At 37.5% G+C, this 22,022-nt stretch overlaps 1 protein-coding gene across 3 annotated transcripts in view; it reads left to right on the top strand.

Annotated features, from left to right (window-relative positions):
* ATAD2B (ATPase family AAA domain containing 2B) overlaps positions 1-22,022 on the top strand; it is a 71,312-nt gene that overhangs the window by 42,972 nt on the left and 6,318 nt on the right. For 2 of the 3 annotated variants that reach the window (XM_041421667.1, XM_041421652.1), the window contains exons 19-24: positions 445-630; positions 1,266-1,401; positions 1,712-1,908; positions 4,419-4,578; positions 7,720-7,842; positions 11,898-12,035. In XM_041421667.1, coding sequence (XP_041277601.1) covers positions 445-630; positions 1,266-1,401; positions 1,712-1,908; positions 4,419-4,578; positions 7,720-7,842; positions 11,898-12,035 — 940 coding nt within the window. The remainder of the gene's footprint in view (positions 1-444; positions 631-1,265; positions 1,402-1,711; positions 1,909-4,418; positions 4,579-7,719; positions 7,843-11,897; positions 12,036-22,022) is intronic. The other variant, XM_041421660.1, reaches the window with a different exon arrangement.

Consider the following 22,022-nt stretch of genomic DNA (forward strand, 5'->3'; position numbering starts at 1 on the left):
GTATTCAGTGCCTGATACTAATTTTATTCACTTGTGTATGGATTGGAATGCTGCGGTTCTAGGTTCAAACCTAGGTTCTAGATTTGCTTAGTTTTAAGTGGTTTCCATTTCCAACTAGATTTTGGTGAATATTGCATGAATTGCAAAACAGTTTAATTTTCATCTTGATTGTTCAGTCATAGCAAGTTTTTAAAACATACATATTTTTAAAATAAAGTAGTTGCTTTGTAGTCTCCCTGGCACATTGACATAAAATATGAATGCTGTAGCTAAGAGTCACAAACACTTGTTTAGAAAGTCTTTAGATAATTCTGTTCTGCTGGAACATTTGTCTATAAAATACCACAAACATGAATCATTCTCTAATGTGCAAGAATTTTGTTACTCACAGCTGATGGTAACAATTAGTTCCTTAGTTGAAATAAAACTGTTTCTTTTGATTAGATCTTTCGTGAAGCTCGAAGAACAGTACCAAGTATAGTTTACATGCCTCATATTGGTGATTGGTGGGAAGCTGTCAGTGAAACTGTGAGAGCTACTTTCCTAACTTTGCTGCAAGATATACCATCTTTCTCACCTATATTTCTGCTGTCTACCTCTGAGTCCATGTTTAGTGATTTGCCTGAAGAGGTAAGTTTATCATGGAAGGAGGCATTGTTAGGGGTTTCTGTGCTCTTCTGAAGGTTTTAGTAATGTAAAATAATTTTGTTTTGTAGTGGCTTTCTAACTTAATTTAAAATATGTCAAACCAAATGTAATAATTATTGAATGTTAGTAATTTTCCTTAATGTGGGATGTATGTCTTCATGATTTTCATGCCACTCTGCTGAGAGGACAAAATTGTTCGTTGTGCCAATTGTTCTTTTTGACAAATGACTCCATTATAATTAAATGCAGATTTAGTCTAAAGGCCTGACCTTGAGCTTTACATTTTCTGAGGCTCTGGATAGGGGGAGGGTTCCTGGTTTTTCTCCTTAACATTTTCTGTGGTTTTTTTTTTTCTCCTGCCCTTTTACTCTCCCATTACTGCAGGGTTGGCCATTGTTAGGGGCATGGGATACTGCAAGTTTCATTACTATGGAAAATTCAGCGAGAATTACAATTGTTTGTTTTCCCTTTACTGTGAGCACAAGTTTAGGTAGAGTTTACTATCTTCTCTCCTGTGGCTGATTTTGGAAAGTTTGTTACTAGTATTACAATATGGTCATTGTTCATGTCTTTTTCAGTGGGGGCTTATTTTTCTTATGACTTTTTTTTTTTTTTAGCTGAAATGTATTTTCAGAATCCAGTATGAAGAGGTTTTTTATATTCAAAGACCAAGTGAAGAAGACAGATGGCGATTTTTCAAAGGCTTAATCCTTGATGAAGCAGCAATGCCCCCACCAAGAAGGAAACAGGCTGGTAAACTAAGTAACAGTAAAACCAATAATAATGTGATCCTAATGCTTTATTTGTGTTACTTTCCTTCTTAAAGAGGTGTGGTTAATTAACAGTTAGTTTAATTACCATGTGACAGCATTAATCAGTGCCCAGAATAAATTTCATAGTTACAGTTAACAGTTGTTGAAGATGGAGAGCTCTGGGGTCAAGGATGCAGTGATAGATCCACGATGCATATTGAATACACATAATGAAATGTGCAGTGGCATAGTGCAAAGAGCCACTGTACTGTTAACGTCTCCATTGTCTGATTTCTTGCTCTTTTCCCTAGCTCTTCGTGCCCTGGAAGTTCTTCCTCTTGCACTGCCGTGTCCTGCCCGGGAGCTGTCGGAGGCGGAGAAGCAGCGGATGGAGGACCAGGAGGAGAACACCCTGCGGGAGCTGCGCTTGTTTCTCAGGGATGTCACCAAGAGGCTGGCCACAGACAAACGCTTTAACATCTTCAGCAAACCGGTGGATATTGAAGAGGTCTTGTTTCAGTAATGTGCAAACAATGAAGTTGAAAATACTAGAAAAATAATGCAAATTTTAAAAAGGAAATGGTTAAATTATTTAGAAAAATAGATGTTTGATCCATGATCTGTCCAATCTAAGATACTCATTTTTTAGCTGGTGGTACAGTCACAGCCTCATCATTCATGATGCAAGATTTTGGAAGATGATCTACTGCCAATGGTCTTTGGAAAAACCTTGTGCATTCCTGTCCATTTTATAAATGAAATGAGCATTTTAAAATGCCAGCACTCCTATCCTTGTCAGTGCTTCTGAAAATGCTTGAAACCATAAATATAATTCTTTAATAAAAGCTTTTACAGCATTGTAATCATAGACATGGTAATATTGGGAAAGTGATATGTGTTCTGTAATGCATTCAGCATTAATAGTGTTGTTGTATAATTTCAGCAGTAATGCTTGTGGATGCCATTAATCACAGATGGTAGCACATTATAAGGCATTAACTGGTCGATTATGGACTGTACACACCTAACTGATGAGACAGTTCGATCTGCAAATCTGTTTTCAGGGCTGCTGTATGAATAGGATTGTGTTTGGTCTGACTCTGAGATCAGATGCTGGCCCCATTCAAGCTTTGCAGGCTTACTTACTGAAAAGAAATCCCTAACTGCTTCTGAAGAGAAGAAACATCTCTTTTGGAAGACATTAAAAGATGAATATGGGACATCACAAGACCAGCATTGTAAAAAGCAAATTTGGAGTGTAAATTCCTTGCAGGATGGAACACACACATCAGCCTCTTTTATGGGCTGATGCAGTCCTCTCTTAATTTGAGTTTTCCATAGTGTTCCATAGCTGACTGGTTTTGAAAGCCTGGTGAGCTGTTTGATGTGGCAGCCTACAGTATGAGCATGGTCTCAGCAGCAGCTTGTTTTAATTTTTCTTGTGAAACTGGAAGGTCCGTTATTGTAGAAACTCTTCATACTTGTAGTGAAGGTAGTTCCTTTCTGTCAAGAATTTGTGGTCTAAACGTACATGAATAAGGACACATAGAGAAAGAGCAAGTAACTGTCCATGTTTTGTAGGTGAAGAGAATAAAAATGTGAATTTGTTATTTGGAGACTTGCCAGAGCCCTGCTAATATATCACAGTACCAGAAGTCAAATGTAATCCTTTTCGTCCCACCTGCTGCATTTAAGCACAGGACTAGCCTTTCTTTTTCTACAACAGCTTGCCTGCTTGACTTCCATAAAAAAATATGTTAGGTTTATTTCACTCCTGCTTGCATTGCAGAGAATGCTGCTGTGTGATAAGTCAAGCTAAAGCAGCAGCATTATTTACAGCTTCCAGTGAAGATTTTCTGATGCTGTGCTAACAGGAAAAGGAAGCCTATGGCTTAGCTTTCCAGTCCGTGAACCAGATATGATCATGTTTCCAGAAAGGGAGACAGAGAAATGTTGCCATTTTAATTTGTCAATATGAATTTCACTGTCTGTATTTAAGGCATTAGGTGACACATTGCTGTCCACTGAAGTAATGCATTAATGTAAATTTATGTTGTAATATATATCTGCAGGCACTATATATAAAAAAAAAAAATCTTATAGAGCCATTATGGCTTGATCTGAACCTGTATTTAACTCCTAAGTGCTTTGACAGTGACCATCATATGTGGATGATTTCAAAAGAAAAAAAATGCAGTACTGTTCTAGAGGCTGCCAGTGTGTTTAATTAAGTGTAATCTAAATCACACTGAAACATTTATACATATTTTTTTCTGTGAAGTTAATAACAAATTCATAGATTTTTTTGTGTGAACTTCATTACAGCAGCTGTGCTGATGCATTTGGCTATTAAGGCTGAGACCCTTATGGTATCATGAATTATGTTAAACACTTTTTAGTGTGCCCCAGTAGTTGCTGAATCTCCAGTTACGATCTCAGCTCATAGTAAACTACGACACAAGGCTTTTTCTTTAGATTGTCCTTCTGTACAGCCAATCTAACATCTGCAATCAATAAAACCTGATTTTTCTTTGTTTAACAAGTGATTGAAGAAACTATTTAATAGAAGGTATTTAAAAGCTGATAATTTGGCTGTTAAGTTTAATGAGAACTTTACCTACAAAGTGAACAAAATAGAGCTTCCCTAATTTTTCCTAGGGCTTCAAGTTAGACTGATGGGTTTTGCCTTTTTAGTTCCATGACATTGTTATAGCACCATAAAAGTCTATAGCTAAATTAGTCTAAAATGAAAAATGCATTTACATTAAGTTGTACTGCTTCAAAAATACTGTTTAATTAATTTTGAAAGATAAATTGGTGAACTCCTGAAGGAAAAGCAGATTTGGAAGTCCTGTTTTTAGCCTGATAAAACTTAAATTTTTGACATAAATTTGCTTAGAAATCAAAATGTTTAGTTAATGTCTTAGAGCTAAGCATGTAGAATGAATCCAAGTATAAAGATGTGATTGTCAGTATTCAATAGGTCCTGTGTCATTTCTGTGTGCTGTTTGTTTATAGGTTTCAGATTACCTTGAGGTTATCAAAGAGCCAATGGACCTATCAACAGTAATAACCAAAATTGATAAACACAACTACTTAACAGCCAAGGATTTTCTAACAGACATTGACCTGATCTGCAGCAATGCATTGGAGTACAATCCAGACAAGGATCCTGGAGGTAAGAACCTACTTCTTTTTGGCCTACCTACACCTGAAAGCCTGGTACTTAATTCCATATTCTGTTGCCATTCAGGCATTTAGATAAGCTGTATGCTTTGTGATAATTAGGATAAGCAAGTCCTAAGGGTCTGTGCTTTTAGTGTTCTGAGGCATGGAGTGCACTGGGGACGTGAGAAGAACAGGAAAACTGCAGCATTAAGAGCTGTTTTCTAATAAATTGTGTTTTGTAGTTTCCTTTCAAATTTGATAGCTCCTTTTGGGTATCTAGATTTTTATAGGCAACAAAACCCCACCATAATTTGGAGAGCTCTGTGGAGAATCTGCACACTATCTGGCAGTGGTTTGCTGTATTTCCATGTCAACTTAGAGCATGAAATTCATACACAGAAATCAAAATGCATATTCGGGGATAGAAATAAAACAGGATAAATCACCAGGCAAGGAAGTCAGTTACAGCTGATTAGGAGAGATTAGACAGTATTGTCTTGACAAAGTGTGGTGGGATGCTTTCAATTAAAAAGGAATTTGTAGACTGAAATGCATGTAAAAGCTGTTCACACTCCAAACTAAGGATAGAAGATCTTGTGTGCTCTTTGTTAGAGCTGTCTTACAGTGCACTTTGCCAAAAAAAGCCTTTCAGCAGGCAGCTTCAAGAGTCATCTACAAAGCATCCACAAAAAGCACCCTTTTAATGTAGAGTTCTGCTTAATATATGTGGTACTTGGAGATCAGGGTTCATCTACACATGTGGTGGAATGTGTTAGAAAGTTTGTCATTACATGTTCTGAAATTGCTTTAGCAAGTTAAAGCCTGATTTTTCTGTATTTTTCTTCTGAAATTTTGGGTTTTCTGAGGCAATTTGCAAGTGTCTTATGTGTGGACTAGATACAGTATAGTCTGCTGTACTGTCTAGTCTGCTATAGTTTCACACTGCCTTTTGAACCCAGTTCATATTTGTAGAAGATTAACTTTATTTCTTCAGTTTATGATGCACTATTTTATTTCAACTAGAAAACAAGTGTTCTTGATAACACACTTTTGAGGGCTTCTAATATGCAGTTGATGTGAACTAATTGAAGCCCTTGATGGGCACTTGGCATTTAGAGTATATCTGAAGAGCACGTGTTTGGGGATATTTTGATTTTCCTTGCTGTCAGAGCTGAACTAGGAGAAACTGATTTGGCTCTTTCTAGGCTCAGTTTTGGATAGGAGATAATGAACAATTGTTCTGTCCTCTGCTGTTAACCACAGAGCATGTATTGCTCTTCTGGCATCCAGGATTTCTTGGGCGGTTGTGTGAACACACCTGAAACAGCATATTATGGCTGTTTAGAGGAAGCATTCCATGCATTCAGATGCAGTCATTAAATTAATATTAACCTATAAATGTTCACATTCTTTAAAAATGGACATACATGCTTGCTTGTGCTTGCAGAAGACTCATACTGTACCTCCTTTAGTCCTGTTGTTAAGTGGGAATAGCAAAGGGACAACCAGACTGGTTGATTTTATCTGCAGTCTGGATATCAAAAACTGCTTGGAGATTTTTTTTTCTTGGTACTTTGCTATAAAATTTCAGACAGGTTCTGTAGTAAGACAGGTTGTAGTTTTCTTGCTCTATTGTTTGGCTGGGAAATGTTTTTAAAGGCATGGGAACATAACCATTGTATGTTGGACATGAGTGTTTACCTCATTGAAGCACTGTCTGGGGGAAAGTCTTGCCCAGCACAGGATCAGAGGAAAGTAGTGGTTCAGTCAAACACTCCAATTTTATTCCTTTTTATTTCTCTCCCCTCCTGTCCCTGCCTCCTTTGCAAGGGCTTCTTAAACTTTATTATCTGACCAAAACTTGGAAGTTTAATATCTCAAAATTACATCTGGTACTAATGCAGTGTGAGGTTTTTTGTGATCATAAAACATAATGCTTCACAAATATGTGGGTAAAATCTTCCAGCATTCAGTAGATTTAATGGGCAGTAGTTTTCCCCAGAAAATGTTGGACTGTTTTAAGCTTGATACTGGATGGTCTCTTTCACTCAACAGTTTTTCCATCTGTAAAACCTGCTGTTTCTAGAATTACAAATATTGCAAAATAAGTATTTAGTGATATTCTTAATTGTTGTCTTTAAAGATTATTAAAACATTAAATCAGCAGGCTGTAGAATATGTTCTAGACATTAATGTTGATGGTTACTGTTGAAGTACCTGAAACAGCTGGAAAAGTAATTCAGTATGGATGGATTGAGAAATTAAATATGCTTGTACTGAAGTCAAACAATGAGTGTTGTAGATTTCATTGAAAAGCTATGTTCTAGATGTCAATTTTCTTCATGTATGGGCTTAGTTATTAAGTTATGATTACTTTTCAAATTTCAGTGGTGGAATAATTTGTTTTGTGTGTTTCAAAGGTAAAGGAACTGGTCTGGTTTTTCCTGAGCTGCATTTAGGCTTCCAGCATGGGCAATTTGTTCTGTTCCCCAAATAGACCTGAAAATGTAGAGTCGAGGCTTGTTTCTTGCCCTTTTTGTTTTTAAATTAATTAAAATGAGAAACAGCTATTCAATGTAAGGAATAAAATAATGTGTTTTAGCACAATTTTGATCAGTTGTTAAATAATAATTAAGCAACAATTTTAGGTTAAAGAAAAAAAAACAGGGAAGGAACGTAAGTGAGCCAGGTCTACCTTACAGATGCAGATGATGTCCAGTGTGATTTTTCAGGCAGTATAACTGTTACTATCCCTAGACCCCAGAGGGTAAATTAATTCCTGGACAAGTCTACTGTTACTTTGGGACTCTTTGCACTCCACTCCATTATACTGTGTAGATCTGCCTGTGAAAACTGGCTACACCTTACGGCAGCTTGATTTAGATGTGTTCATCATTCACTGTTTGCATTTGTTTATAGATACTGCCGTGGATTAAAGTACCAGTTTATACTTCTGAAAACACCTATATCTCATCAATAGCTGGGTTGTGATTTTTGAGTGTGCTGTGGTATTGATTAATCTGCATTTTCAGACGTCTGTAATTTTTCCCAGTTACTTCTGTTTGTATCAGTATTATGCAATACAAACCAACCTAGAAATGCTGTGGAATTTTTGTAATTGTGATAAAAAATGTGCTGTCCTGTTTTCTAGATAAAATAATTAGACATAGAGCATGTACTTTGAAGGACACTGCTCATGCTATCATTGCTGCTGAACTGGATCCAGAATTTAATAAGATGTGTGAAGAAATAAAGGAAGCAAGAAGAAAAAGAGGTATGTTTAACTTCATTTATCATAACACAGCACACTTAGAGGCCCTCTACAGACAGGTAGGAATGGGCTCATGTTCACAAGCCCTGGACCTTGTGGGGGGCTTCAACAACCCCATTGTGTTGAAGGGACAGCACAGAGGGCAGAAGAAATTCAGGAGGTTTCTAGAATCAGTGGAGGACAGCTTCCTTCTCCAAGTCATAAGGGAGCCACCAAGAAGAGATGCTGTGCTGGACTTTGTTCTCTCCAACAAGGTGGGGAATGTGAACCTCAAGAGTGGCTGGGCTGCACTGATCATAAAGTGGAGGGGTTTGAGATCCTTAGGGCAGCAGGAAGGGTGCATAGCAAAATTCAGTACCTTGGACCTCAGAAGAGCAGGTTTCAGCCTGTTCAGGGATCTACTTGGTAGAGTCCCATGGGATAAAGCCTTGGAGGGAAGAGGGGCCCAGGACAGCTGGTCAATACTCAAGGACTGCCTCCTCCAAATTCAGGAGTGATGTTTCCCAACAAAGAGGAGGTTAGGTGAACACATTAAGAGGCCTGTGTGGATGGACAAGTTGATTGTGGATTAACTTAAACACAAAAGGGAGGCCTGCAGAGAGTGGAAACAGAGAAAGGTAGCCTGGAAAAACTACAGAGGAGCTGAGCAGCCAGGGATCAAGTTAGGAAAGCTCAAGCTCTGAGAGAATTCAATCTGGCCTGGGACAAGGGCAGCAAGAAAAGCTTCTGTACATATATGGGATAGAATTTACAGATCTCCGTACAAAAATTTAAATTTGAAGTAAAGATTGCATATCAGATTCAGACAGTGCAAGTTAAAGGGTGACTGAGCTTGAAACCCCTCTGCTTTTTTTCTTATTTTGTGAGCTGATCTCATAGCACACCATCATCCTTTCCAGAAGAAGGATGCATTGCCTGCTATTACAGACAGTGTTACAGAACCTGGTGAACAAGTAAATGTTAGGGTTGCTGTACTAACTTCTGATGTGAATGTGGTGGAACCAGAGCCGTGTTCTGAAAGTGCCTGTAGTCCAGTGTAATAAGAATTATGGTAAGGGAGAACAGCCTTCAAACCACTGGCTTTTTAGTTCACCCTGGCATATGTACAAGTGTAGTTTTGGAGATAATGTATTGATTTTTTTTCTTAAGAAACAACCCTTGCAAGTCTGTGTACAACTTCTAAAGTGACCAGGAAAAGTCATCAAAAGTCCAAACATAGTCCTGGTGTGGCAGCAGTGCTCTGTTTACGTAAAAAGAGTGTACCTCCATGGAAAAGTTTTAAAGTTTTGAAAGTTTAAAAAGGTTGAAAATCACTGAACTATAACATTAGAACAAATTTTCATGCTGATTTAGGGATCACTGATTTCAATAATTCCAACTTGCTTTACCTTAGCAAGTTGTTTCTTGCTTTGGTATAAAGCTCCATTATTTGATTTCTCGTTTGAATTGGCTGGTCTTACCTTTCAGCTGCTGATTCTTGAAATACTTCTATTGGTAGATTGAAGACCCTTTATTAATAAACTTCTTTGAACTGTGCAAGTATCTATAGGCTTTCTCTCCTTTAGATTAAAACAGATAGAATTCTTTGTATTTTCCTATTCAGTCATGCGTGTTCTTGTCTAATTTTGTGCAAGCTTCCAGTGTGTCTTGAATTGTGGATAAATGAACCAATTGTAATTCGCTGCGGCTGTAAAACAGAGCTAATATAATGCCTTCATTTCTCCTCTGTACTTTTCTATTAGAACTACAAGAATATTCACAATTCTGGCCACAGTGTCATGCTGTGAGCTGTGCTCAGTTAATTATCCAAGTCCCCATGACTGTTAAAGGTTATTGCTTCCGAGGTTAAAGTAAATGTTTGTAAGAGCTCTTTGTTACAGAGAATGACTCTATGGCTTGTAGTCCTTTCTTGCAAGTTTGCAAGAACTGGAATGCTGCCCTTCTTTTTGTGGCAGTGGCCCAGTAATAGATATTTCTGGAGACAAAGTCTGCAGACTCTGTTGAAAGAAGGGCAGTGTCTTAAGTCATATTTAAGGCTGATGGTATCATGCAGTGAACTTGTTAAATCAGAAAAATTGGTGTGAGAGGGCCTTCAGGTACAGGTACATGATGGACAGCACTAGTTTGTGGGACAGAACAACTCACAGGCGGGAATGGACAGGATTCAGTACATTGGCATGGAAACTGTTACAGTGTCACAGGTACCTGCAGGTGACACTTCAAGATGCTTGTGCTTCTGGACCACACTTGGTGGTTTCAATGACAACTGAGCTCTGCAGTTGGTGCAGCTGTAGAATGTGCAAGGCTGAGATCACTGACTGGGTTAGCAAGGAATGCTAACCAAAGCAAGTCCAAAAGACTTGGAATGCATGGAAGAAGCTGTGTTAGATTGGCTGTTTATGAGAAGAGGGAAATACATCGAGCTCCTGAGGTCTGAGGAAGCCTCATGCTGGAAGGCAAGCACAAGGGATCAGGAGTTGTGTTAAAGATTACAGTGCTGCAGAACACCTGGATGGTGACACTTCAGAGGTGTAGTCTTGGGACTAGTCATTGTAGTGGATGGAAAGGATGTGAATGCTGATCAGTTCTGCCATTATTCTCGTTTTGCTCTAAAGAACAGCCTCAGCAAGACAGCAAATCAGGACAATCACCGTGCATCTGCTTGTCTAGACTTTGACATGTTCCCTGTTTCAGAGCAGTTTGAGCAAGGGATGAAAAAAGCTAAAAAGCTTCACATCCATTTTTCTCACAATTTTGTCAGCAAGTTACTTAGCAATCTTTCATAGTTGTAAAATGGAAAGTATTTTCTGCATGGCTTTTTTGGGGGGGGTGTGATTGTGGTGGTGTTTGGTTTTGTTTTGGGGTGTTTTTTCTTTTCTTTTTGTTTTTTTTGTTTGTTTGTTTGTTTGTTTGTTTTGTTTTCCACACATCTGCCATTTTTACTTAGTACTCTGACTGGTGACCAGTCTCAAAAGCTGTACTGCACATAAGCTGTACAATAAAATCAGTATGTAGAAGTCAAACTAGAATTTCTTGTTCCTCTGTTACTAAAATGATATGCTGTTGTTGAAAGATCTAAAGCCTAAGGACAGCAAGTTTTAAGTTGGTAAATAAGAACCAACTATCTATATCCTAGATTATTGAAATTTGCAACTACTTGTGGAAACCAGCTAATAAAAAGGTAGAAGCGGTAGTGTTTTGAGTAATGAAATATGTTTGATATGCAGTTTAAAATTTTTATAATAGTACCTAGAAATCTATGCTGTAATTATTAATTGTGAGATGAGAGATTCTGTGTGAATCTTAATTTATGCATCCATCAGTTTTGGGGCTTCTTTTCAGCTCTTGATCACTTGTTTCTATTGGATACATGGTATAACATTTTAAAGACCATTTTAGTGGATGGATAGGAAATTCTAGTTCACAAATACAGAATTCAGATATCCATTTATGTGCTTAACCAATATGAAAGTTTGCTTTTTTAGAATTTAATTAAAAAACCTATGAAGCAGTAGAAGCTATGAGATGAAGTTATATTACAGGAAGCAAACTACGCTTTTTGTTAAAAGCAGAATTGCATTTTCTTAATTTAGTAGCTCATATTGACTATGAAATGGATCCATTTTACATAACATAGATCACAGTGACAATACAAGGTTCTTATTCAGATCCTCTTTTTGATATGGCATACAATGCCATTATGAATTGCCACTTATTTTAAAACTGTTTAAAATGAGGAAAAGATTGAAATGGTCAGTAAGAATTTGCTTGTAGAGGAAATATGAATAGAAGGGTCAATCTTTGGGGACCCAAAGATTGTGGGAGGCAGTCACATTTTTCTAATCCATCAGAGCTGACAGTTTAAGACCGTGCAATCAGTAAGTTGTTTTGTCAGCAGAAAGCAAATATTTTTGATGCAAACCTTTATTTTGAATGTCCAGCTAAATATTAATGGATGGATTCCAATTGCAGTATGGTGTTCCAAGTTTCTTCTTTGATTCAGTAGATTCCTGCAGGCTTGGTTTATTTAAATAGGTGTGGTTGTCTTTTGCATGCAGGCTTCTCAGTGCCAGCAGAGCAGGTAAATCCTCACGGTTCCACTGTACGGAAAACAGAAGCCAGAGTGGAAGAGGCATTTCGGAGCAAGCAAAAACCCACCATGGCCGTGTGGCCCAACTCTGCAAATAAATGTGCTTGTAAGTACCTTGGGTGATAATTGTGCAAAATTACAGGGCCTTTCAATGGCAGATATTTGAAATGTGTCTCTACTGCTGCTTACTGATTTTTTCCAGAAGTAATTTTAGGAATGAAACACATGGAACTAAGAAATACTCTTTCTAGCAGTACATAAAATCTGTGCCCAGAAAGTTGTAAAGAAGCAGGATTTCTGTTTTTTTTTGATAAAGAATAATTGTTTTTCTAATGCAGTATGAGTATTTTGCACTTTCCATTGTAAAAGACTGTTTTCAGTATAAGACAAGTCAGGCTCAAGAAGAACACTTTTTAGTGGTTTGATGAGTTTTCAGGTTTGTTTACTCTTTATATTAGCAGGTAAATACCTCTGCACTGCTTAATAGTCCCTCACCTGCGCTACATTGAATTCCTGCCTTCAATACATTCAGCATCATGCTGAAAGCTAAAGAAGAGATTGCAAATTTAACTGTATTTTCCTTTGTGGCAATGGTTTTCAACAGTCAGTAACCATTACTGGAGGATGTTAAGACACACTTCCTGGAGCCTACTGAATTAATCCAGTTAAGTGATCAAAATCTCTAGGATTGTGAGGTGTGATTGGGTAATCAGAGGCACTGCTAATTATTTTCAAGAGGTAAATTGATTAGAACAGGTGAATACATACCAGATATTTTCATTATAAAGAAAATAAAGACTATGAGAGACACTGAGTATGGGGGATATACTGATAGTTGCACCTGGCTTTCCTGCAGAAGATGTGGAGTCCATTATTAATATATTATTAGTAGCATTATCAATTAAGTGCTGATTGATGGCAAACTGATGGAAGCGGACAAATTTTTATTTTGGTCTTTGTGCTCTCCTTCATGGTGCCTTTCCTTGATGAGAAATTGTTTTCTAGGCATGGTGATAACTGCCCAGATATGAATATTGTTTATATATGAATGATAGTGTTGATGTCAAATGGTTTAATTAATTAGAGGTGTATGATTTTATTTCCCGAAGCTGTAATTTCTTCCGTTAAAGGAATTAAAGTCAATTGTACAGAATTATGGTTAGAATAAATGGTTATATAATAAATTGATGATGTGGATCCAAGCTGTTCTTTATTCATTTGACAGCTCGTGCAAAACACAGAGTGTCGGGAAGGGATTCCCAATTAATTTTTTTTTAATTTCCTGTGAAGTCCAGGATGGAGATTTTCCCTCTGGCTGCCCTGCAGAGCACTTTGCTGGCTGTGCATGCTGAGCAGCAGACGGTGGGGTTTACAGACCTCCAAGCTGGACATCCCTTGGGAAGGGGGAGAGCAGCCCTTGCTGGTGACTCGCATCCAAAGCAGCTCCGGTACCTCTCTCGCTTCCCCTCTGCTGTGGAGGCAGCAGCAGTTGTTTGAAAACTCGAGCCATCAGCTGCAGGAAATTGCCAGTGTCTCTGTGCAAACAACAAAGTTACTGTTAAGGCACTGATCCTGTTGGTATTTTCATGATCTAGCTTGGAAGGCAAGAAAAATTGAGGCTTAGTGGTGTTTGAGTCTACGATCAAATGAAAATCTGCCTTTTAAGGCTGAGTCCGGGAAAGGTAACTAGTCCAGGAGGGATGTGATGCATCTAGTAATCAAGGGAGAGAACCAGGAATTGATGAGCAATCAGAAATCTGCAGAAAGGATTCAAGCAGTACATGGGCACTTTTGAAGATTGATGTGGTCAGTTCAGCAGAGACTAATATGAGGAAGAGAAACGATCTTAAAAGGGTATTTGGAGGATAAGCTGGAGAAGGGTGAGAGCAGAACTGAGCAGATTGTGGGGAGCTCAAATAGCAGAAAATGAAACTCTGGATTGTGATTGTTTAAATGGAAGAAGGAAGTTTGGAGAAGGGATTTCTGAAGAGGGATTATTTTAGAGGGAGGGTTCAATTTTTTTATGGTCTTGAAATAGTATTTTTTTAAAGACTATAATGTATTGCATAATCAGAGTAACAAGAAAAATTAATAAAGTATTTAATTAAACAGCATAAAACCATACTTTTCAATAATTCTGAAAATAATGGCATGTCTTCTGATGTTTGAACTTGAATTAATGTTTTCCCTTAGAGGAATCTAAGGAAAGAATCACCAATCATAACTTTATTTTCCTGATCAGTTGTTACTGTTTTTAGGGGCTTTGTTTTACAGTATTTTAGAAAAGTGCTGCAAAAAGGATAATTCAGATGACAAACCTGAGAACTCTAAAAGAAATTATTGTCAAGTATCTTCTCTAAAAACGGGACTGCAAATAGTGCAACAACCTTGCCAAATTTAGGGTCCCGTTCAGTGGAGAGTGAGAATTGGATTAGTATTTGTTGGTTTGTTTTTCTGAGGTTTTGTATTTTGTATAAAAATTTATTTAGTTTTTTAGTTACCTGTTGTTTTGTGATTTATTTAATTTTTCTGATGTATTTTAGATATTTTGTTAATTTGATTGGACCAGATGGGCTGTTGGAAATGTGGTAAATAAGTAATTTTTCTGTTTGAAGGCATGGTGATACACATTCCTGAGTTACATTCATTTGCAACTCCCATTTCCCTTGTTGAAGGTACAGCTGTGTGGATTGTGTCTCACAGTATAGATGAGTTTTAAAAGTATTGAATTACTAGAAGTTGCTGGAAATCTATTTGGGGAAGCTCTGCCACAATTTAAAATATTTCCATTATCGACTGTGTATTTTGAGAAAAGTGCAAGTATTCTGGTGGGAACTTGGAATGGGACAGATGTCAGAAGTCTGATATAAGTAGTTCTATGATTATAGAATCACAAAATTACAGTGGTTTGAGGGAACCTCTGGAGATGTTTCAGTCTAGCTCCCCTCAGAACTGGTTGCTCAAGGCTTTGTCCAGTTGTGCTTTGAAAATCTCCATGAATGGGGGTTCTGTGTCATGCCTGGGGAACCTCTTGTAGTGCTTGGATACAAACAATAAATTCTCTTTCTTAATTTTGAGTGTGTATTTCAGTCTGCCCATTGCCTCTTGTCACTGGGCACTGCTGAGAAGAGTCTTACTGTGCCTTTGTGTGGAGCTTTGTGGAAAAGGAAACTACCAGCAGTGTGCATTTTGGTGTGTTTGTTAAATTAAGTGTTTTAGGTACATGTTAGCTCAGAAAGCATTAGCATCTCTTTAATCATTGGAATCCTTTATAATAAAACTGTATCCAGCTGCTCCATCTTGCCAGTAGATGGGGCATGGTACATACCATTTTACTGTCTTGCACTTGCTTCCTTTGGTGTTACATATAAATAAACTCTGTGGGGAAGATTTGGCTTTGCATTCTTATATTTTTTTTTTGCAGCATTTAATGATAATATATTGTAGTGATAGACTGCAGATTTTATGTTTTCTTCATAGAGAAGATGTTTTTTATGCCATATGATAAATAGCATAGCTGTGAAAATGGCATTTGGAGCAAATAAAGAAAATTTAAATCCTTTGTGTTATGCAGACTATTAAAAATATAAGTTTTATATGAAAGTCATTTTATGAAATATGAAGTAAACACCCTGCTAACTTTTCCCAGTAATTTAAGTGATTAGTGGGCTCTCTAAAAAGGACTGTAGAGAAACCAAGCAAGGACCTAAAAAACTATGGCAGAAAATGTTGGTTTTAAATAAGTAATATTTTTTTGCCTTTTTGTGTTGGATTTTTTGATTCATCGGTTTTTGGTTTGCTCTTTTTCACCCCCAAATGGGTGATCTTTGCTGTCCTATGGAACACTTTGTTTCTGCTTTATAATGGAAAGACTTTTGTTTTGTCTGGAGTACTTTTTAAAAAGGATTTTTAGAAAGAAAAGGTCTTTCATTTACAGTCTTTCTCAGAAACTGTTTTATTCTCAGGCTTTGTCCGATTTTCATCTGTTTAGTGTCTCTTCTTTGACCTTTCTGTGACAGTGGTGTCAGTGATTGCTGTTCTTCAGGCTTCTGGGACTGCAGCAGTGCCTTATCAAAGGACATGGCAGACCAGATGCCATATGGTTTTGATCATTTGAACTATTTTCTCCTTTTGGTGTGGTTCTGAGTTTGGATTCAAGAATTGGATATTGGCAAATTAACAGTCATTCAGATGCTAACATGAAAATCCTAGTAGTTGCTGTTCTGTCACTTACCGTGTATTTGCTACTGTTTGGTTTTCTCCTCCTGCTTTCCAGATGTGACTTGGATTAATTCTCACTTGAGACAGAGGCAAGTACTGTTACTTGATAAGCACCATCAAAAAAAAAGTTCTGGTATGTGAGGATATCTTTACTCAGAGCTGGAACAACTGTCTCTTTTGTCTCTCTGTCATTTTGTTCTGGGTAGCGTAGGAGTTGGCATTCTGGTTGGGAGTGGTTTGATCTCTTGGGCTGCCTTCAACTAGATGCTTTAAAAGAAAGTTTCAAACATTTGAGAAATAATTTTTTTTTCATGCCTGATTTTGAAGGAATTACCAACGTAGCTGATAATTCCAGGTTGGTTAACAGTTCTTTTAAACCCCATAGGCTTTTAAATTCTTCTAATTTAAAATGCAATTTAGTGAATTTGTGGGAGTTCTAATAAATCTTGACTGCCTGTTCTTTTTTGGGATCCCATGAAACTTTTGAACTCAGTGATATCTAGTTACAAAGAAATTTTCTTTCATCACTATTAAATACCTGCCTATTGAATTAATCAAGTGTCTTTTTTTCTCTGACAGAGGGCTAAGTGGGTTCTACAATTTACCTGATCAGTGACTTTTTATATTCTCTTGTTCTCATCTTTATAACTCAGTAATGCAAGATGGCTCTTTTAAGGTTTCCTTGAAAGCATTATCATCACCTTTCTTGTAAACATGGTAAAAACATCTTCTGAAGTAGTTTGGGGTTTTTTTATCTCTAAGTGGTATGCACAAGTGATGTAATAAAAACAGTTTTCACACCAGATAGATCCCTTCCTTCCTCCCTTCTGAAAACTGTGACAATGTTTGCTTTAAATTGTTTTAAGACTTAGTGTTTCTGTCTGTAGAAGTAGTGGATTTTCTTTGGATTATTACTCATTTACTAACTTCACATTTTACCTCCTTGGCAGAGAAACCACCCAGTAGCCACGATTCTTTCTTGTGTTTGTTCATGGCTCTCTTGCAGCAGGAAGGTGTCATTCAGTAGTCCTTAAGAGTCAGCTGAAGGTACCAGGGATGTGTACAGCTGCAATAGTTGCTGTTGTACAGAGCAGAGGGGAAATAAGCAGATCTAGAAAGGTGAAAATTCTAAAAATGATTTCCACAGATGACATTAATCTGATTGTCTTTTCTCTTTTGACTTCATTTGCCTCTTTAATTTTCCAGCATGATGGGATTGCCATGTATTTTACTAATATAATTACTCTGGTTTCATATAAATTATATTTTTATCTTGGTTTCCCAAGAAAATCATACCTGTGCTCTGTGTCCATCTCTGCTCCCTAATAACTTCTAAATCATTTAGTAGAGTTCAGACAGATTTGGCAGGAGCTGAGAGCTGAAAGATTAGATTCCTGCAGGTTTTGTGAAAATGGGTAGCTGGACAAATGCACGTGTCTACCGCAGGAAAAGGAGCTAGCGTGAAAATGGTAGTTGAGCAGGTAAAACATGGTGTTGACCAGGCATGGCATGCACACCTCAGACATGGAGTGTGTCCTGTCTCCTGTTCAGCTGGGGTGGGGAGGAATGAGACACTGGGATAGTTCCATGAGAAATATTGGGAAGAGCTTGAGTGGAGAGGATTATTTGGGATGGTAGGGGAAAGCAGTTGGGGAAGAAAATTCTAGGAATGCTGCAGTCAGGTTTGGTTTTGAAACTTCACTTCTCCGTGTTGAGTAGAAATGCCCAGATTCTTCAAGTATTTGCTTACAAAACATAAGCTGTTATATAAGGTGATAAAAATCATGAATATGTGAAGTTGTTGCATGCAGTTCTTTTCATGTGTTTTTCAGTTCTGTGCCTTGAGTGCCCTCCATCCAGGTGAAGCAAATGACATCTTTTAGGGATTGGTTCCACAGTCACTTTAAGCTGGTCAAACTTCAGGTCACTGCTGAAGAGGCTGTCTTGCCTTGTTGCTGGTGGCATGTTCCCGCCGTGTTCCCTGTGCCAGCAATGACATTCATGAGTTGGAAAGCTCAACCAAAGATGTTGAAAACTAAGCCAGAAAAAATCCCAACAACCTAATGTTGTTCAGATGGATTTAGTTCCCTTATCTGTTGTACTGCAGGAACACTAGTGCCGGCACAAATGAGCCAGTGGAAATGCTATAGCTGGCTTTGGAGGGAGAAATGGCTTTGTTAGTGGAAGCTGGCACCTCACTTTGCTTTTTAAGCTTTTGTGGAACTGTGATCTGTTCTTTCTTGCTGCTTATCTCTGACTGCAATTTGGGACTTTGTGGGTAGAAACTCCAGAGACTTTCAAGTGGACTATTTATTGCCTCTTGGTAAGGAATGTGGAGCTACTGGAAGCAGCTAAATTACTGTGGCAGGTACATAGATATCCTGGATGCTGTATAAGAGAGTGTAAGTTGCTGGTTATAAGTGATTTCTCAAGGCTTTGAGTTACTTGACACACAAGACATCAGAAAGTTGTTGAGGGTTTTGATCATGGAAGAAAAACTTAAAACACATGAATGGCTTTAAGTGGTTCTTGATACTGCAGACTAAAAATCTAGATCCATGGTGATCTTGCTTGCCGTGAGAATCTTCTTTGGGTTTTAATCCCCAGGAATTCTTCATGAAATACAGTAACAACAGAGGATAAAACTGTTTTACAGTTTTATCATTTACTGACAGAGGATTCACATTCTCTGATGGGTTTTAAGCAGTGTGGAAGCATGGAAGGGTCTTCTCTGCAGCATAAAGTGAACTTGTTAGCCTTGAATACTGTGCTGCTGTGCAGTAGTAATAGTCATGGTACTGTAGTAGTCAAACTACAGAAATTTCAAGAGAAAGATCTCTGCTGCATCTTATTAGAGTTCTTCCACATTAAGGGAAGCAGACTTGGTTGTTAATAATTGACAGTCTTTGAATAATCTAATTATGTCTGCTTTCTCTTCCACTGTTAATTTTATTTCTCTGTAGTCTACAGTTCTGTCACTGTACTTCTGGATTTGGGGGATAGCAGCAATGCATACCTCAGCTCTGAAGATTCTGTACCATTCACTCATTTTTTTGAGATCTCCTTTCCTGAGACCATAGTAAACAGAAAGGTCACAGTTACCTCTAGGTCTTGCAGAAATGCTTTGGAAAAGTGGGAAGGAATTTAATTTTTTAGGATGTTTTTAGTTTTGTTGTTTTTTTTTTTTCTCTACTATTACTGTTCTTTGACAGCCAAGAACAGTGCTCTGCTCTGGACAGGGCTGGTACTTATGTCACCAGGTGATGTTGTTATTACTTAGGGTATCTGACTGGAGAATCTCCAAGCAGCACCTGTCAGTGGGCAAGAATTCAAAATTTCTGAAAGTCTGCTACAGGTTTCATTTTACTTAATTTCATCTAGAGGACTAGTCCTTCTGAAGTTAGGACAGCGCAGAATTTATTTTTAATCATACCTAGGGGAAATGCTGTCTGCCTTGTTCATGTGTCTTCTAGATGACTGAAATTGTCTTAACATAGGAATGGAAGAACTGAGGAACTTCACTTACTACTTAACAAAATGTACAGTAAATTTAAATTCAGTGATTAATTGCATTGTATTACATAGCACTTTAAAAAATGCCGTCTGCATAGATTGTGCATCTTAGGAAAAGAAGAGCAGGCAAAGTTTAGTTTTGATACCAACTTCATGTGAACCTGAGTGAAATGTTAGGTGTGACTTGTGGTCAGACAGATATTTATAGTTATTAAAAATGTTTAGTAGTGATTTACAAAGAAGCAAACCAGACAGAAGCTAGAATTAAAATTAAGATCCCTTTGGCAAATCTTCAGAGGTTATGTGAAGATTATAGAATGAATAGTTGGCCAATTTAGAAGGCAAGTGAATGTATTCATGTGTGAATAATTGCTATTATAATAGTTTGAGTTAGAGAAACTCAGTTCTATAAAGCGGGATTCTTCTGACAATAGTATTTCCACTGCCTCTGGCACAAATACTGCCAAAAGACTGGGTATCAATAAGGAGATTTTTGATGAATAGTTTTAAAAGGAGTAATTGAAAAGATCTTAAGGCATTAAGTTGCAACTGTATGTGCTATGTTCATTTTTTAAACAAAGTTCACTTCAAGTTTTTCTCCTGTAAATAGCTGTCTCATTCTGTTACCTGCTGATAGTGTGTCACGAATCATACTGAATAGAAAATAAAAAGTTTGGCATTCTGTTCTTGATAGTTTACAGTCTTCTAAAATACAAACATTAACGTAATGAAGATGGGATTCCAGGTTAAGTTTATTTTTTTGCAGCAATCTGTTAACCCATTAGCTCCTCCCCAGTGGCCATTTGCATCAGTTTTGCATTAGTTTTACCCTGTGGTAGCTCCTTCATCCTTTTAAAGTCATAATCAACTGTCCTGTAGGATTCAGCTTCCTGCCTCTTATGGCAGCTGCTCAGGTCCATGACACCCTTGTAGTAGTGCCTTTTTATTTCCAGTAACTATCAAGGGGACCAGTATGAGTGATGAAATCTGGTGTCAGTGTCTACTGTTTGTCACATGGTTCTCTGGTCCATTAAACACTTCTCCTCCTTGCACCACTCCCTTAACTTAACTGGGGGAATTAAGTAGGGCAGAAAGACTGGTGGTGGGGTTTGTTTTTAAATGCTGTATTCCTTGCTCAACTTTCCACTGATTTAGAGGCTTGACTCTGTGTAAAAGAAAAATCTGTGTAACAATGTTTTTCGTTGCTAAGGACCTGGAACCAGAATTTCCTCTCTCATCCCAAAAGACCTTGCTGCCTCACTTTTTGTTGTTGCTTTGTCCTAATTAAAAACAGAGTAAAAAACAAACCACATAATGTTTGTTCAAAAATACTGCATGAGACACTGAGTGAGCTGGACTTGCTGACTCTCAGTTGGAAAGACTTGAAATTTAATGAGATGGGTAATACAAGGATTAATTCCATTCTGCTTTAAAGTGATTTCTGTCACACCTAAGAATTTTAGGAACGTACTTGTGTGTTTGGGGAAATTATGGATTCTCATCCCAGGTGGAACTCACAGTGTGGACACCAGTAAATATTTGAAGTGCAATTCACCGATGTAAAACATGTCAAATATACTTCACAGTATTTCTCATATATGTATCTGAATTACAGCAAAGTGTGCCTAAACAGCCAAAAATCTGTGTATCTTTAAAAATTTCAACTTACTTATTTGTACATTTAGGATGTACCAGATTTCCTTTAAAAGACTTCTCCTATCCTTCTGTGTTTTATTTACCCATCTTTGAAATTGCACTGAAGTTCAATTCATTGGCTAATAGAGTTTCTATTTCCCTGTTTAGTTTCAGATTTGCTGCTTCAGTGATTAATGAAAATATCTTGCATGATCTAGGGAAAAACACATGAACTTGTGAAAAGTTATGTGAGTAGGTTGTAGTTCATCATCAATAAAAGTGACACTGGCTGTAGAAGTCCCTATCAGATCTTGAATATGGCTGGAGAAAGGGGATTTTTTATTCCGCCTCAAATCTTGCAGTTCTCCATAAAGATTATTTGTAACAATAAATACACATTCCATGTGAGACTGTTTTTATTGCAATGTGATTGTAACTTTAGATAGGTTTAAAGCTTAAAGGTTAGGATTTACTCCTAATGTAGTTGTTAAACTATGTCCTTACATACAGCCCTGATGGGGAGAAGTTCTGAAGTACAACTGTGCTTCTGGGTGGCTGTGAATTAATTCTCAACACTTCTACCTGCATAGTGCTTGTATCTTCAAAGCAAGATCTTTGTGACTCAGTGTGTGATTGGCAGACACAGGTGTGTGTCTTAACCCCATAAATCAAAGTAACTTAAAAATGTAAAAAACATTATGGAGGTGCTCAGCATAAGAGTTCA

The sequence above is a fragment of the Onychostruthus taczanowskii genome, unplaced genomic scaffold (assembly GCF_017590055.1).
Source record: "Onychostruthus taczanowskii isolate IOZ18803 unplaced genomic scaffold, ASM1759005v1 scaffold11, whole genome shotgun sequence".
NCBI lineage: Eukaryota > Metazoa > Chordata > Aves > Passeriformes > Passeridae > Onychostruthus > Onychostruthus taczanowskii.